Source organism: Squalius cephalus (genome assembly GCF_949319135.1).
Source record: "Squalius cephalus genome assembly, chromosome: 23".
In the NCBI taxonomy this organism is placed as follows: Eukaryota; Metazoa; Chordata; class Actinopteri; order Cypriniformes; family Leuciscidae; genus Squalius; species Squalius cephalus.
In genome coordinates this window covers 10,363,137-10,381,872 of record NC_137144.1, presented here as the reverse complement: position 1 = coordinate 10,381,872, position 18,736 = coordinate 10,363,137, and the positions used below count along the sequence as shown (strand labels likewise).

The following is an 18,736-nucleotide window of genomic DNA, read 5'->3' as shown; positions in this document are numbered from 1 at the left end:
CATACTATTGGTTGGTTTAATAACTATCTTTCAAACAGAACTCAATGTGTACAGGCAGAAGGTTTTATCTCTGGTTCACACAATGTAACTAAAGGTGTGCCACAGGGGTCAGTCCTAGGACCACTCCTATTTACTCTATATATAAATAATATTGATCAAAATGTTACAATGCTACAAAATTATTACGCTGATGATACAGTTATATATAGTTCAGCATCCACACCCAATCTGGCTCTCTCTCAGTTACAGCTTGCATTTAATATTGTTCAGCGTAACTTATTTGAAATAAAACTAGTTTTAAATGCTGATAAACCAAAACTCAAGTTGTTTTCTAAATCAAAATCAATCCCTCATAATCTTCTGCCTATTACTACGTCCCAAGGTTCGGAGTTTGAGTTTGTGTCTCAGTATAGGTATCTTGGGATTTTAATTGATGACGCTCTCTCATGTTCAGCAACCTGGTGAAATTGGGTTTTCATTTTAGAATCAAATCCTGTCTTTCCTATGAGGAAAAAAAGAGGCTTGTTGCAGCCACTTTTATGTCTGTACTGGACTATGATGGTGTTATATATATGCATGCATCGTCACAGTGTTTACATGCTTTAGACACTGTTTATCATGATGCACTGAGGTTCATAACAAATCTTAAAACCCTCACTCATCATTGTTTGTTGTATACTCAGGTTGGATGGTCTGCTTTGTCCATCCGAAGACAAAAACACTGGCATGTTTTTATTTATAAATCTATACTGGGTCTACTTCCTTCATATCTTTATACATACATCTGCAAAAAGTATGTTTGTAGCTATAGCCTACGGTCCCAGGAATTATTCTTACTGTCGGTTCCAGTGGTACGCACTGAATTGGGGAAAATGGCATTTAAATTTGCTGCTCCCTCTGCCTGGAATAATTTGTGAAGTGCGTTGAAACTTAGGGAGCTGGTTTCATTGGACATTTTCAAAGTAGTTTTAAATGATTTGGAGAATAAAACATCGGGCTGTAGATGTTTATGTATTGAAATTGAAATTTGATTGGATTGTATTGATGGATGTTATCTGTTAAACTCAAACGAGCTGTGTCTGTCAGTCTTGGCCAGGACGCTCTTGTAAAAGAGATTCTTAATGTCAATGTGCTTTTCCTAGTAAAATAAAGGTTAAAATATAATAAAATGTTCTCTGAAAGTTCTAAAACAATAGTAACATTTAAAAACTGTTAGACGAACGTTCCATGAACTGTATAGATAATGTTTTTGTGCTAACGTTTTGGGATTATTAAAGACTAGATAACTTTGAAAAAACTTGAACAAATATGAAGAATCACATGCTGTGCGTAGTATCCATACTGCAGGAATAATGCTGAAGTACTACAGTATTTCAGAAATAGTCATACTTCCTCTAATCGAAGATTCATAAATGAATGATTAAATTATTTCTCTCTCTCTCTCACTCACACACACACACACACACACACACACACACACACACACACACACACACACACACATATTCGGTAGTCTATTCTCTGTGGATTTGGGGATTGCTGCTCTCTCTTTGATGATGATGAGTATGAAGTGAAAAGTCATGTACGTCACAAACCACAGCAAGACAGATGTGGAATACTACTTAAATGAGCGTACGTGTCTTCAAAACACTGAATGACAGAAGATGATCCTTTTGGGCTGTGAACATAGTGACATTTTGACCCTCAGCGGAGTGAAAGACCTCTGTATCTTTGTGCTCATGAGAATAAATAGCATGTGATATGTGCAGTCACGCGTTTGTGCGTTCAGCTCCAGGTAAACGGATATTGTGAGTTTGTAACGTGACAGTTCTCACGTGCGGCACGAGTGCGTTGTGACATCTGTCAAGTGTCATGTGATGCGCTCCATTAGCAAAGGACATGATAAATGCTACATATGATTGATTCCGTCCTCCAGTGCAATAGTTCACGGTTTGCATCAGATCTGGCTCCGTTCTGGTATGTAACGCCCACTTTTCACCATCCAATCAATTCCCAAATGATAAAATCAATTCATGTCCGACATTTTTCAGAAATGCACTTGTATTGATGTAAAAAACAGGTTATAAACAGGGTTTCACATTGACTTAAGGAAATATCACACCTTGTATGCAGTAACTAAGCACAAAGATAACAAACACAAGGAAGTCCCTAATTTCTCAGTAGTTAATTATAATCCATAAGCAGCTGTTTAGTAAGAGGAAAAAAGCTTGACAGCTGCCTATCTAAACAGCATTTTAATTTGTAGTGCCTTCAAAGCAAAGATTGCTATTAAATGTAGGCAGCACCATAATAAATGCCTTCTGTGATACCTAATTTTGTCTAAATTGCAAATTTGCTGATAAAGCATGTGAGGCCCTTGTGTATTGCGACAAACTCACCGCTTGAATTGAATGTCAATGAACGTTTGTAGTGTTTATCAGATCTTAAAAGTATATTTTAAAAACTGTACTTGCAGGTAATAATATATTAATGAAATAAAACTTAAATGTATTTAAAGAGAGTAGACTTTCATGACTGTTTCTTTTTTGTTTTGCCTTAAAGGAGTAGCCTACACTTATTTTGATGCGGTATTAAATTCAGCAGTACACTTGAATAAAGAATATAAGACAATAGAAGTAATTAAGAAATTACAAATAAAGATGCACTGGGTCAAAAAAAAAAAAAGCACTCTTAACAGCTAATTGCATTTAATATAAATTTCAACTATAATATATTTTCATTTAAATTCAATTAGCATGCAGTTAAGTGTCTGAAAACATTGCATTCAGTTTGCACTTAACTATTCTTTTAAAGTAATTATAGTCGATAGATATGTCTATAAATATACTTGTATCTCATTCAATACAATTCAATACTATATATATATAGTGCTATGCATAAGTTTAGACACCCATGCTAAAGTTGACTAAAAAGAGGAATAAAAAATCATCTTTTGGAAATTGAACTTAATGCCTTAATTAAAAAAATAGGAAAAATCCAACCTTTAAAGTCCAACTGAAATCAAAATTGACCCTATTTACTTTGTTAGCGTATATTACTAGTCTTCTGGTGAACAATTAATCCGTGCAAGTTAATACACAGAAAAAAATTGTTTGCCGTCGTAATCTTTAATCAAAGTCTGAAAAGTTACTTCCGGTCTGGAATGGCGTTCCTTCTCTGATGATGTAGGTTTGACGGCTTGGGTTGGGAAACGCTTAACCACTCCCCTCAAACCGTTAGTCTGCTATGAGCGAGAGATGGAGAGGAGGAGCACTAGAGTAAAACCCCGCCCTCTGTTCAATATTCCCTTTCACTGGGAAATACGTCACAACACTGGAGAAAAGTCGTTTGCAACTTCCGGTTCACGCGGATTTTAAGGACACCAATTTTCTTTGTGTATGAATAATGTATCATAAATAAATAAATGTTCTTCCTTAAAATACAGGGTGCATAAGTCTGGACACCCCTATGTTAAATTCCCATAGAGGCAGGCAGATTTTTATTTTTAAAGTCCACATGAAATCAAAATTGACCATATTTACTTTGTTTGCCTAAATTGATCGTTTTGTGGTGAACAATTCATCCATGCAAGTCAATCCACACAAAAAAATTTTTTGGCTTCGTAATCTTTAATCAAAATCTGAAAATGCCCCTCCCCTCTGCATTGGAGGACCTTCTCTGATGACGTAGGTTTGAGGAATTGGTTTGGGCAACGCTTAACCACTCCCCTCAAACCGTTAGTCTGTTATGAGCAGAGATGGAGAGGAGGAGCGCTAGAGTAAAACCCTGCCCTCTGTTCAATATTCCGTTTCACTGGGAAATGCGTCACAACACTGGAGAAAAGTCGTTTGCAACTTCCGGTTCACGAGGACTTTAAAGGCCAGTTACTTCATGGATCCAGGATACTATGCATCCTGCTAAAGTTCCCTTGGCCTTTGGAATTAAAATAGCCCCACATCATCACAAAACCTTCACCATACCTAGAGATTGGCATGGTTTTATTTCAGTTTGCCTAATAGCTGGTTTGATTTGCATTGAGAGATGATCTTATGGAAAGTACTCCATGCCAATCTCTAGGTATGGTGAAGGCTATGTGATGATGTGGGGCTATTTTAATTCCAAAGGCCAAGGGATTTTCCTAATTCCAATTTTTCCTATTTTTTTTAATTAAGGCATTAAGTTCAATTTCCAAAAGATGATTTTTTATTCCTCTTTTTAGTCAACTTTAGCATGGGTGTCTAAACTTATGCATAGCACTGTATATATCATTGTTTAATTTAATAAAAAATTGGTCCGTTTTACCAAGTATTTGTGTGTGATTTCTATGTTTTATGCTTCAAGAAGCCCATAGTTAGCTTAGCAACATGCTAACTCATATCTTGGCATCCAGATCGACAAGAACAATGGCTGTCTATGTAGAACATTGATTAGTCCTGTCTTAGAAGGTTCCCTGTTTTTCTGGACCTTTATGTTGTATTTCTAGTTTCATCTTTCCTGTGATTTAGTTTTATAGTACTTTTGTTTCATTGATTGTATCCACAGGTGTGTTGTTACCTTTGTTTGCTTGTCTGTATATAGCCCTAGTATTTTCCATGTTGTTTGCCAGGTATTCTCTTTCTATAGCTGTTGTGTTGTTGCATTCAGTTCTGTTTACCTGCATTTTTGTTTTGTAGCTTTTGAGTTATTTGTATTCTCTTGCTACTGTAATAAACCTATGCATTTGGATCCATCTCTCCCTCGTTTCTGAATTCGCCTGCGTCACATTCACTAGGTTTTCAGACGGTGTTTGGTGTTTTTAGCCCCCAACGGCACCTTCCAGGCAGCGAGGGGATGGGTAAGTTTAAAGGGGGGGTACAATGGTGTTTCATGTATTCAGAGTTGTTTACAGTGTTAAAGAGATAGATTCTCATGCTAAACATGGGCAAAGTTTTAAAAAAATATTTTGGACGAATAACGGAGAATTTCTATGCTGAAAATCTTACTTCCGGGTTGGTACAAGTTTCGGCTGGTTTTTTTTAGATCGTGGATCTAATGACGTAGATCAGAGTGGAACTCCTTATATGAGCATTTCTCTCGGAAAAGCGCGCCCGCGCGCACGTCGACCAGAGGAGAACGAGACCGCGCACATCAACGCGCTTCAACAGGAAATCATCGGCAGCCAGCGCTGCATAGGATTTGTTCAAGAATGTCTCCAAAAAAGTGTGTATTTGGATGTGAGGGAAAGCTTACCGTGTTCAGTTTTCCAAAGAACCCAGTGTTACAGGAACAGTGGATGCAGTTTGTTTTTCCGGGGCAGCAACGGAGTGTAGGAAGTGCGGTTGTGTGTTCCGGTCGTTTCAGTGATGAATGTTTTATTAACAAGGCTCAGGTCGACGCTGGATTTGCAAATCGTTTGCTATTAAAACGTGGAGCGGTCCCAGTGATAAAAGACCCCATTCATGTAAGTACAACTGGATCAGATTTCTGTCTTTTGCTGGAAATCAAGCACTACCGCTTGACTCTATAGCTCCGCCTCCAGGACCTCGGCTTTTTCCGGAGAGAATCGGAAAGCTGTACTTTTCTTTTCTAAATATAATAAAACTAAACACTTTTTTGAGATATTAAGGATGCACTACTACTCTATAGGTACTCAAGATTAACATGAGATTAGGTGAAACTGTGCATGTTATGTACCCTTTAAGGTTGAGGTTAGGGTTAGCTGCCTGGGAGGAGCCATTGGGGGCTAAAAACACCATCGAGCTTTTCAGACAGAGATATTATGTCTTCCACCTGTGTAGTGCAGTGAATAATTTAGATGCATTCAAGAAAATCTTGATTCTATCCATTTGTATCCGGGTTATTATAATTAACTAAAAGTAAAACTGTTAAAAAAACATTTTTGTTAATTGAGATAAGGCTGAATTAAAATAAAATATAAACATTTTATGAAAAAAAAATGTTGTTTTGATTAACTGAAGCACTAAACTTATAGTTAACTTAACTATACCTTAACTACACATTAAAAATAAATCAAACCTAAATGATAAAATAAAATAAAAAACCTAATAAAAATTACAAAAGGAAAACTAAAATTAAAAAGTAAACTCAACTGTAAATATAAAAACTAACATAAAACATGAATAAAAATGTAATAATGCTAAAATAATGCTGATCTGAGTTTATTTTTCTGTTATCTATAGAGGCCCCACGGCTCTCAGCCGCAGGGGTCCAAGTGGATCTGGACGGCTCTGCGACAGGCTTTCGGAAGACCTCTGCTTCTCAGCATCACCTACCGTTTCTTGGCGGATCTTCTTGGCTTTGCCGGCCCGCTCTGCATCTCAGGCATCGTGCACCATCTCAGTAAAGAGAACCACACCATTCAGCCACCGGTGAGAGCATTTCTATCTTTTAAACCCATCTAAGCCACATTAAAACAACCAAGAATTTGCACAAAATTTTTATCGGTCCGAAAGCAAAAGCATCACTGACATTGAAATTTATGGGGAGGTTTTCAGTATTTGTGTTGTTTACTTACTAGTCAAGAACATGCCGTTTTATTCTCTGAGGTATTTTGAAGGTAAAAATAGAAACCGTTGCAGTGAGGGACTGACTTCAGGTCATGGCTGCGTCTTTTCATGTAACATTTTCATCTTGTGTTACAAAGTGGTTTATCGCAATGCCTTCTGTTGTCAATTATTAAAATGTTGAACAGCCTTCTGTCTGGCTCTCGGATGTCGGCCTGTTTGGACGTCTTTGTATGATGCAATCTACTTAAGAGTTCGTGATGGCAAAACATGTGAGATGAATGAACACAGAAAAACTGCGTAGAAATAGCCAAGGCAATCATGTCCCTGTATTTATTTATCTCTTTATGTATTTATTTATGAATGGATGAGAAAATCTGCCTATATATATATATATATATATATATATATATATATATATATATATATATATATATATATATATATATGGTTACACCTTTAGATCAGGGTCTAATTCTCACTATTAACTAAGACTTTTGCCTCAATAAACTCCTAATGTTTAGGTATTGGGTAGGGATGTAGAATATGGTCATTCTGAATAAGACATTAATATGTGCTTTATAAGTACTAATAAACAGCCAATATCCTAGTATTATGCATGCTAATAAGCAACTAGTTGACCCTAAACTATTTATAATGACAGTTAATGTAGTAGATATTAAGATAAGAATCGTTTTCAACAAAGGTTTTAAGAACAAAATTTTAAATCCTATTTGAGGGGACACACTTCTGAAAGTAATAACTGAACGTCTTGATTTAATTATAAATATGTCATATTCATAGATGGCTTCTAATAGAGAAAACGAAATTGTTACGGTTGAAAAGTTGTCTGAAGACTTATTGTTCTGTCAGCAGTGTTTCTTTTCCATTGGTTTAATTGACTTGTGTGTTGCTGCTCTAATCTTTAATTACATTATTAGTTATAATTATTTTTCTGTATGTTGGTGACAGGATAGTTCCGTAGTAGGAAAAGACAAGTACTAGTATCATTAAAGTTGCAATCCTTAATTTTTTTTCTGTCAAAAATTTACTAAATTTATATAATAAGCAAGTACATCATGAATCCATTTTCCAAGCCATGTTTCTGTCTTATCCTGAATCAATACGGTACAACTATTGGGACTAATTGAGACTGGTACGGGTCGTACCGCTGCGGAGTTGCCCAGTAACTGCGTGACTCGTCATAGACATTAACAGAGAGAAGTAGCTCCGGCTACAATGTTCTTCCGCAAGACGCATGCAGTCCTGTTTATTAACCGCTAGAGCAGCTTAAAAAACTGGTTTAGCGTGTAAAATGTAGAAATGAAAGCTAAATGTACAGGGGATTGTCAAGGCGTGTTAAGCTAATTGGTTTGGTGTGTTGCAGGTGAAGCATCTTGGAATGTATTTCATCTCCTCCCAGGAGTTCCTCGCCAATGCTTACGTCCTCGCCGTGCTCCTGTTCTTCGCCCTGCTCCTCCAGAGAACGTTCCTCCAGGCCTCCTACTTCGTTGCCATCGAGACTGGAATCAATTTGAGAGGAGCCATTCAGGTCAGCACAATGGTCTATCGATCTGTCTGTAAAAAACAGGCAATGAATTCAGAACTTTTGACTGTTCAAGTCATAATAATGATTTTCATTTTTACTTCCAGACTAAGATTTTCAATAAAATAATGCGTCTCTGCACCTCCAACATGTCCATGGGGGGAATGACGGTGGGCCAGATTTGCAATCTCGTCGCAATAGACACTAACCAACTGATGTGGTTCTTCTTCCTGTGTCCCAACCTGTTCGCAATGCCAGTTCAGGTAAGCCTGAGGTTCTAGTATTTTAATTATGGAACTGTATCCGTTCAGAATGCATGATGGGATTGCAACCATACCGTCACCCCACTGCACACCTCCTCTTGTAATTATGGGTTTGAAACCTTCAGCTGTCTTGGCCGAATGTGGTGTTCCATCACATGATTTGTTATCTGTGATGTTATCTGCATTTGACCCACATAGGAAGAGATTTTGTGTGCAACATGTCCAATCCCAGCAAGAGTCAATTCATTTTGAAGTATAATCTGATTTTAACTAGACTATTTTAGAGACTTATTAATCTGTTTCCCTGTATCTAAGGATGATGTATAGGTAGTGCCCTTTTCTTTTATTTAGATCAGAGATTCTGAATATCTAATTTTTTTTTTTCTTTATTCTTTTGTATTTTGCTTTTTGTGTTTTGTTTTACTGTTTTGATTTGTTGTGCTATGCTTTGCTCTTTTTTGTGTTTTTTGTCTTTGCTTTATTTTATAATTGCCCTGTCATTTATAAAATACATTTATATAACGCCTGATTTTGGTCCGTCAATTAATATATTTAATTGTGATTACCATTTAAATGTTTTGTAGACCATAACACTTTAACACATTTGGTTTTTCACTTCATTCAAGTTTAGAGGAGGATTTTTTCTCTCCTTTGTTTAATTATTGGATTTGGCATTTTGTGTAGATTACATTATTAATGCAAATTTAAGCAAGAATGCTCTTTCTTTCATTCACAAACATAAAAAAAAAGGTTCTGTTTTCTCTATCTGTATCAGCATTTACAGGGAATGCAAACAGAACTCAATGCATATATGCATTGAATAATAAAAAGAATTGTAATTCAATAATAAAAAGAACTTCCTCTACACTTTATGGATATAATCTTACATATCGTCACCTTCCTAAAATAATGATTATGTAAAACAAATTTCCAGTAATTTTCAATCGTTTTCACGTTTGTTCCCCCATAAACAAGCTCACTCTTAACTACCTTTGAATGGCATGACATGAGCTGGATACTCATATATTCTGAGCTGAAGAAAACAAAATACAAAAATGTTGCAAACCCTCTCAGTATTCCTCTCACTGCTTCTGCTATCGACTGTTTCTCCTGAGGTTAGACAGACTAAAAATAGATCCTGATATTTCACACTGTGTATGACAGTATTTTTGTCCTTAAAATCCTCATCTTGTAAAATGTATAGTGCCACTTGTTGAAATGTTTTTGTTGTTTTTTTTTGGCTCTTGAATGAAGGTATTAGTGTATATTAGTAATAAAAATACACTCATTTGTGGCAGAGCAAAAATTCAACAACACCAACAATTAGGTCATCAGATTACTCATGAAATAATGAGAGTCCTAGAGAACGTTTGTTGTAAAACAGATTGTGTGTGTGTGTGTATATCGTCGCTGTCGGGCGCTATTGCTATCTCTATTTTGTCATTTAAACATTTTTCCTCTTCAATTATTATTATTGGTCACCCTTTACGTAGGTCTGTGGGTTTTGCAAATATTTAACCAATGAAAAGTATTAAAAAGAGCTTTTGACTAAGCCTTGTAACTCCATTGGCTCCTTAATCTGTCAGTCAAACCTCATAACTCCACACACTTCTATCGTGAATGATAATTCAAACTATAATAAACTTTATAACCTGTAAGTTGATGAAAACGTAATGCGATGCATTTACTGCCTTAGATGCAGCCTATCTAATGACAGACAAAACACGTATGTCCAAAGTTCTCAGTGTTTAATTGTTTAAAAATACAGTGTTTATATATATATATATATATATATATATATATATATATATATATATATATATATATATATATATCCACCCCTTATTTAAGATAGCTTATATATATAAAACACACACATTCGACAAGTCTCACAAGCAGGAAGTATCAAGTAAAACTAGGAAGTCAGTCCCTACGTTGAGCATGGCACGTACACCGCTCTTGGGTTTGCTCCTGGCTGCCTTTGTGCAAACCTTGATTAGTCCCCTAAGGCTCTTTCTTTATTTTTAGTGAACTTTTTTTTTTTTTTTTTTTGATTGCTGCATGTATGTAGTTCAAACCACGTGCTCAGCTTCTCCATAGTGATACTATTAATTATGTAGTATTCATCATATCTTTTCTCCTTTTTCTTATTTTTCACAACACAAAAGTATATGTTTTCCAACAGGGGTCCACAAGGGTGTCTGGGAAAAATTTTAGTCCAATTTTTTTTTTTTTTTAATGTTCAAAGTTAAAATGTTACTTTAATTAAATGTTTATAATGTTAAACTTGTTTATTATGTTTAACTCAATTATTAAGCACTTTTACAGAATTTGATAATGTTAGGTTTTAAATGATATGATTAATTGTTTTGCTTTGTTGACAGCCCTAGTTTTAACAGAAATAAATAAAGTATAAATCTGCATTTTATTTAATGAAAGAAACCTCTGTAAAACTGCCTTGATATTTATGATATTTCAGTGTCAACGTAATACAAAGTAATAATTTTCCAGGTAGGTAAATGTGTCTTTATGCATGAAAATATATAGTTTATTTTATATTTTAGAAAGGGGGATCGTCATACTTGTGGGTTCTTGGCATAAATACTATGAAAACCCCTGACTCTCGTGATTATAAAAATACCTGGCACATCTTTATCACTTGCTGTGACAAAAGTGCTACTGAATGTAAAATTGATATCAGAAGTACATTTTCCTCTTGGTTTCAGATCATAGTGGGAGTCATCCTCCTTTACTACCTCCTGGGAATAAGTGCCTTGATAGGGGCCACGGTCATCACCCTCCTGGCTCCGGTGCAGTACTTTGTGGCCACCAAGTTATCAGATGCACAGAAAAGCACATTGGTGAGCTACTTTGTTTATTTTATTGATAACATGCAGTCAAGTGACTGTACAGATTTTGTTCAAATACAAATGATATTTGTGCAGTAAAGCCAGAGCTTGTCCAAATGATAAGCCTGTCAAATATATAGATTCTAATGTATTGTAACTAATGTATAATTTATGTGACGACCTCAGGAGTATTCCAGCGAGCGGCTGAAGAAGACAAATGAATTGCTGCGGGGTATCAAACTCTTGAAGCTGTATGCCTGGGAACACATCTTCTGCTCAAGTGTGGAGGAGACCCGCGGCAAGGAGCTCACTAGCCTGCAGACCTTTGCCCTGTACACCTCCATATCCAGTAAGACACTTTAGCTTTCACAGTTACCTCACAGAAGAACAATAACACCTGTTTGTCCCTAAATAATGGTTAAGACTGTGTATAATAGCAGCTTGCACTCTTTATCATCAACAATTTTTGTCAGAAACATAAAACTTGATTCTCCCGGCTTGCCAGATTCACACAACATGGTCACTACCTACTGGCATCATTGCAAATGGTGTTGGACAAAATGTAGAAATCTCATTTTAGACAATTACCATGTTTAGTGTAAATTGTAAACATCATAAACTATATATCTCTTAATCAAATATATATATATAAGGAAAGGATCTAGGTGCAGCAGTAAACAGTCCTTTTTAAACAATAGTAAACAATAGTCCAACTGAGGAGGAAGGAGGGAGGCCTATGTGGGGGATGCAGAGAAGGGACATGTCAAGCAGGGCCAGGGCGGAGAAGAAGGTGGGAGGAACCAGGGTGGAGGCTGAGGCAGAAGAAGCCAGGGTGGAACCCCCAGCAGCAGTCGCAGGACGACGGCCCAAGGCGGAGTCGAGGACAGGAGGAGCCATGTAGAAGGCTTGCTCAACTTTTTCAGGGAGACGAGTGACGAGACTGAGCCCATGGTGCTAGAGACCCAGGCAGAGCTGAAGAGCTGATGGGACTAGGCAACATCGAAGGTCCTGGAGGGCAGGGCGGAGCTGCAGAGACTAGCAACTGAGGTGGAGCCGGGGCGGTAGAGGACTGAGGTGAAGGTGGTAGAGGACCGAGGTGGAGCCAGAGGGAAGGAGAAGCCAGATAGAGCCGAAGGGGTGGAGGGACGAAGCGTATCTGAAGGCCCAGAAGTCTGTGGTGCAGGCAAACCAACGACTGACCAAGGTGGAACCGGCAGGAGCCTGGCCAAGCTGTTGGGACGACGGTCCCAGGTGGAGCCTAAGGGGTGAGGTGCCAAGGCGGAGCCGACTGGTCAACTAGCTGAGATGGAGTGAGGGGCAAGGAAGATCTGGAAGATCGATGCGGTCAACACTGGGGCTGAACTGGTGAACTCGAAGCACCAGGCGTAGAGGCGGAGCCAGCATGGGAAGAGCTGAAAGGCTGAGAGGAGACAGGCAGGGCAAGATTGGGCAGTGCAGACAGGAATTTTAAAATCAGTTCTTTAGGATGACACAGGACAGACACATTACTCACGCTTGACAGACACGGAACATGCAAATTTTCACTGAACAACCGTCTTGGCCGACATTGGACTGGCAGATACTTCACATTAATCAGAAACAGGCAGACGATATATGTATATGTATGTATTTATCAAAAATGTTTTATACTGTATAAATATACATTTGAATAAATATTAAAATAATATATAAATATTATAATTCTATAAATATCAATACATATTTTAATAATAATAATATTTTTTAATAATTTTGTGTATATAAAATGTGATGTTATGATATTTAAGTATACAATGTATATTTATATATTTTTTAATAAATATTAAATAATTGTTTATATTTTTTCATTATTTGACAGATTGATTATTTATTGATTATTTATTTTATTACTATTTTAATGCTAAAAAGCCCTTTCGATAAATCATAGATAGATAAATATTCCAAATGATTTTCAACAAGTTGTGAGGGCTCCTCTGGCTCTGAGATCAACATTTTCATATTTCCGCCTCATAGCTGTCAAAGTCACCTCAGTTTGGACTTCGCTCTCACCGTTTCCCATGCCTTGTTGTCATAGTTACAGATTTGATTTAGTCACTCAGTTCTGTTGTGTGTCTAATCATCCTTGTTTGCCTGTGTATTTAAGTTCCCTTTTTTCTGTTAATCACTTTCTGGTATCGTCTATTGTATGGTTGTGTTGGTTTGCTGTTCTCCTTGTATGGATTTACCTGTGGATTTATTAAAAAACTGCTACTTTACTACTTTAATCTTCATGTTAATGTGCGTTAACATAACTCGAGACAGAAGACCCAAGAAGTGATCCACAGTATGCGTTAAAGATTTTTAGATGTTTTCGTTAGTTTTTTGGCTTTTTGAAATTTTTCTTCTTTTTTTTTCACCAAGGACAATCTCTCCTTTTTGTTAATATGCCTTGAACAAGGGACTGTTCCCTCATGGAACACCTGGATCATTTCCTCTTTTTATAACATCTATCAAACTTCCCGGATGACTGCCTCTGCACATTTCTACATGCCGGCCTGAACACTACACCAAAAGAGCATTTGTCCAGGGAGGGCCCTTGGGGGAGTTTTATCGATTAAGTGGAGTGGGTGCTGGTATCCTGTGGATCATCGCTGACCATCGAACCAGCTTATGATGACGCCAGCCCCACTCACAACCCAGTGCCCAGACAGAGACCATCCCGCTACGAGGAGCAAACACAAGAGTCCAACGCAGACCAAGAGCCCGCCTCCGCCGTGATGTTTGAGCCCGTGCCAAGAAGAGCTATTGAGCTGGATTACCCTGGAGCCTGAGCTAACCGCTCATCACTGTCTCCCATCAGTCCCTCAGTACCACCCCAGGATCTCAGTGGTGTGGCAATACCTTGTGCTTGCTGTGAGCCACCTCCTCCTGGGCATGGGGAGTCCGTCACTCCACCTTCAGCCTCAGAATGCTCCAGTTCACCTTGACCCATCGCCTTGGCTCCTTGGCCACTCCTTCCTCCCTTGACTCCAGCAAGGACCATTGGGCATTTGACCTCGCCGGGCTCCCTGGGACCACCAGCTCCACCTGGGTTGGACATCGCACCACCTTCGACATGGACCTGCAGGCCACCTACTGTTGTCCGGCCCTCCACCCCCTACAGCTTAGGCTAGCTCCGCCCTCCCTCAGGCTCCACCTCTGCCCTTCGTTGCTCCAGCTCCACCTCTGCCCTCTGGATACCTGCTTCCATCTTGGGGGGTCGTTGTTGTGGCTTCGTTGCGGCCTCCCAGGTCTTCGGTGTCTCTACGCTACATCGGCTCTTCGGCTGCATGGTGGGCTCCACCTTCTATGTCGCCATCGCCTCTGGTCACACCCAAGGTGCTGTCTGGGTGCCTTCCTCCATGGCTCCTTCCTCCGGCCATGGATCTCAGTTCTGACTGTGGCCTGGGTCATCACCTGCCTGTCCCTGTTCAAGGCTATTCATTGGATCACACCACTAGTACTAGGGGTGTGAACCGACACTGGTCTCACGGTTCGGTTCGGTTCGATTGCGATTATCATGTCATCGATTCAGTTCAATTCGATATCACAATGCATCACGATGCACTGCATCCTCAATTTTAAATTTTACTTCAAAAGTGATGTGTGTGTGTGTGTGTGCATGTGCTCGCCTGTTCGGGAAGTCGCAGTGACAGAAAGAGTGACATTGCAGTTTAAGTTTCAATGGAGTAAAGCTTGTTTATGCCATTAAGAAAAGGAAAATCTGTCAAATAAATTGTATTTTAAAGAAATGTTAATTTAAAAGCAGCACTCATTAATCAGTGTATTATTTTACCATTAAAGATGCGCGCATCAACCGTTGCCGAATCCGCTGTTGAAGGTGACGATCATCCATTTATAATCACGCGTAACAACACAGAATAATTGTAATTTGACCATCGGGTGCGGATTATTGGGGAAAGTTATTGGGGCGGGTGGATGATTTGTTTTTGGCTGCGGATTCGGGTGACGTTGGAGCTCATCCGCTTACTCTAAAGCAGTCAGACTCTGCCAGGCGTTAACAGCTCGGGGTGAAAACGGCTAACGTGGTTTATCAAGTTTGTGGTATTACCTCGTGCATATTCTATTTGAGCGTGACATGAGCGCACACAGCGCGTGTCTTCTGCGGGTCGTGCTTACCAGGTTGTTCATAAAAGACGAAATGTGCCCAGATGTAGGCTTTTAAAGTAGTTGGAGCATTTTTTATTTTCTCACCTTCGCGTCTCACCTCCCTCTGCTACTGTATGCTACCGCGACAAAGCACGTGTGCGACAAATGACGTCAGAAAGCGTCAGTACATTATAATCGGTTATGGTCTACTACTGAACCGATACCGAATCGTCCTCGTCTGCATCGCGATGCATCGTAGAAACGATTCATTTCGACACCCCTAACTAGTACCACCCTCAACTTTCCCTTTGATCCCTCTCCCGGACTCTCATTGTCCACCTGTCCTCCTCCGTCGCAAGACCACACCTTTCCAGGAGGAGGCATAATGTCACATCAGTTTGGACTTTATTTTTGTTCTTACCATTTCCCCTGCCTTGTTTGTTGTTGTACAGATTTGATTTCGACACTCAAGCGTGTCTAATTATCCTTGTTTGCCGGTGTATTTAATTTCCCTTGTTTCTGTTCTTCCCTGTCGGGTCTCGTCTGTTGTATGATTGTGTTGGTTTGCTGTTCTCCTTGTATGGACTTACCTGTGGATTAATTAAAAGACTGCCTACTACCTTCATTTTCGTGTTCGTGTGCGTTAACATAACACAACCCATGACAATAGCTTGCTGGGAAGTCAAAACGCATTATGCATAAAAAGAATCATTTTATTATACTATTCTTATCGAAAACTGTTTAAGAGAAGGGAATAAAAAAAAAATACATCAATGTCTATGCATGGGTGTGTTTTTTTTTTTCAAGCTTGAAATTGCAAGCAAAACATCAACTAACTTTTGAAAGAAAAGAATGCTAAGTTCTTAAGTGGAATATGAATATGACTCTAATCAGTCCCTCAGTACCACCCCAGGATCTCAGTGGTGTGGCAATACCTTGTGCTTGCTGTGAGCCACCTCCTCCTGGGCATGGGGAGTCCGTCACTCCACCTTCAGCCTCAGAATGCTCCAGTTCACCTTGACAGTGCTGCTCTCTAAAGTTGTTTTGATTTATGTCAAGGTTACGCAGTCTTTCAACTATAAGACCTGTTTGTTCTCTGATCTTTTTTTTTTGCGACACTGGCAATAGGAGAAGGACTGTGTTGCTCAGCAGGAGAACATTCTGCATGCAGTGGTGCCAAGAGACACCAGGTTCATGTAACATTCAATTTGAATCAATATTCTTCCCTACTGGTATTTTTGCAGAGGATCACTCAATTTATTTTGCTCTTTTAAAAGATCTACAGATTTAAATTCAACTTCAATGAACAACAGCTAAGTTAAAGAATCACAAATGAACTCAACAAGAATATAGCAGAATATACTAACCTGGAGGCCAATAGAGGACACCAAAAACCCAATTTTCCCATTTTCAGCAGAAAATGGGCAAACCCTGGAAGACGGCAAACAGTTGGGGAAGGAAGTCCCATCAGTGTGATTAAACTGTAGACCCACAGAAGTGCATAGCAGTAAAATAAAATAGCTGATAGCTTGATGCAGCAGAATTCAAAGGAAACAATCACTTTGACAGTATCATCCAACATACCCTGTAAGTACTGTGATCAAAGTTATTTCTTTTATTCTGAAAATTTAGTAGTGGATTGAACTTGGCAATCCATTGTAGACACAAATGAAATTTAGTTCTAATGGCATTTCTGGGTGTCATCAGTCCTTCCCAGCACATAAAGGTCATATAGGTGGCTCATCCCTCACAGCAGAGAAATGGACCATGTCAGCAGGGATGACTCCAGGCCATTCCTTCTATACACACTGCTATACTAGTTTGGTTCGGAGGCAATGAGCAAACTTGCTCAGAGGCGAGAGATGATGATAGCTACTAGTCTCTGGTTAAATGTCAGAGACAGTTCAGTCTCTATAGAGCAAAATTCCCATTCATTTTTTTTCCATAGAAATATTGATTTTGAACAATTCCATAGAAACCACTAGCTCCAGGGTTATTAATAGCCTGAAGTGACCATGTACTCCTATGAAGCATTCACTGAATTCAATGACTCTTCCTAGACTCTAAAGCAGTGTTTCTCAATTGGTGGGCCACAAGATCATTTTGAGTGGGTCGCAGAGTGTGTAGTCAAAGAAATAACAATGACAACAAAACATGTAATTCTACATGTTCTTCTGATGCAAGACTTTTATTTTGAAAGACATGCATGAACGCTGTTGGGTCTTCTGTCGAACGCAGTTTAAGTAAAATGTATTTGGGAAAACCGCTTTGTCCTGATTCAGTATTTGCGGTCAGATGAGATGTGTTCAGGCTATATGTCAGTGTCATTATTCTAAGGTTATTTTCATAACTTGTTAAGAAATAAAAAGTCTCTCACCTTCGCTTTTCTTTTCAATTGTGGTATATCACTTCACTATATATAAAAGCATGCAACGTCATAGTTACATTGTCAATTAGTAAGTCATGAAATTATCAAAATGTATCCCTCGGTTCCACAGACAAGGCTTAAGCCTAGTCCCTGACTAAAATGCATGTTTGAGCTGTTTAAACTATCTTTCTTAAAATATCTTTATCTTAAAATAAAGATATCTTTAATAATATCTACTATCTTTATCTTAAAATATAGTGCCATTGTTTTGTCCTATACCAGTCCTATACCAATAAATTACATTAGTGGTACATCGTGTATTAACTGGAAAGGATTTGCATGTTTATTTTAATCAAGATCAGTGTCAATATATTTTATTAAAAGTTAATGTTAGACTTGTGTATTTACCATAGTAAATGTAGCTTTTGTAACCTTGACCCAAAATACCACTTTTATTTTCACTTTGTGTTATTTTCTATATTTTTGATGATTGTGGTGTGTGTATATAATATAATATAATATAATATAATATAATATTAAAAAATAAATTAATATAATATAATATAATATAATTTAATATAATATAATATAATATAATATTAAAAAATAAATTAAAAAAGATATATATATATATATATATATATATATATATATATATATATATATATATATATATATATATATATATATATATATATTAGATAGATAGATGGATAGATAGATTAGAGAATACAGAAATAGAGAATAGAAAATAGATAGAGAAACTCTTCCGCAGAATACACAATACCAGCTGCGTTTTTTCGCTCTCTAATCTCTCCGACAGTTAGTTGACACACAAACCCTCGTTCCCTCACTCACTCGTTTCAATTGTTCTGGATGAATATTGTTGGAGTTACAGTAAAAAAAAAAAAAAAAATTAGGGCTGTGAAAAGATTAATCGCGATTAATCGCATCCAAAATAAAAGTTTGTGTTTAAATAATATATGTGTTTGTACTGTGTATAATTAAATTTGTATATATAAATACACACACATGCATGTATATATTTAAGAAAAACTGTGTTATTTATATATAATATA

The 18,736-nt window shown here is 37.8% G+C and overlaps 1 protein-coding gene across 3 annotated transcripts in view; it reads left to right on the top strand.

Annotated features, from left to right (window-relative positions):
• Positions 1-18,736, top strand: part of abcc8 (ATP-binding cassette, sub-family C (CFTR/MRP), member 8) — a 73,250-nt gene that overhangs the window by 11,356 nt on the left and 43,158 nt on the right. For all 3 annotated transcript variants that reach the window (XM_079859955.1, XM_079859954.1, XM_079859956.1), the window contains 5 exons: positions 6,180-6,368; positions 7,891-8,055; positions 8,157-8,312; positions 11,039-11,173; positions 11,348-11,510. In XM_079859955.1, coding sequence (XP_079716081.1) covers positions 6,180-6,368; positions 7,891-8,055; positions 8,157-8,312; positions 11,039-11,173; positions 11,348-11,510 — 808 coding nt within the window. The remainder of the gene's footprint in view (positions 1-6,179; positions 6,369-7,890; positions 8,056-8,156; positions 8,313-11,038; positions 11,174-11,347; positions 11,511-18,736) is intronic.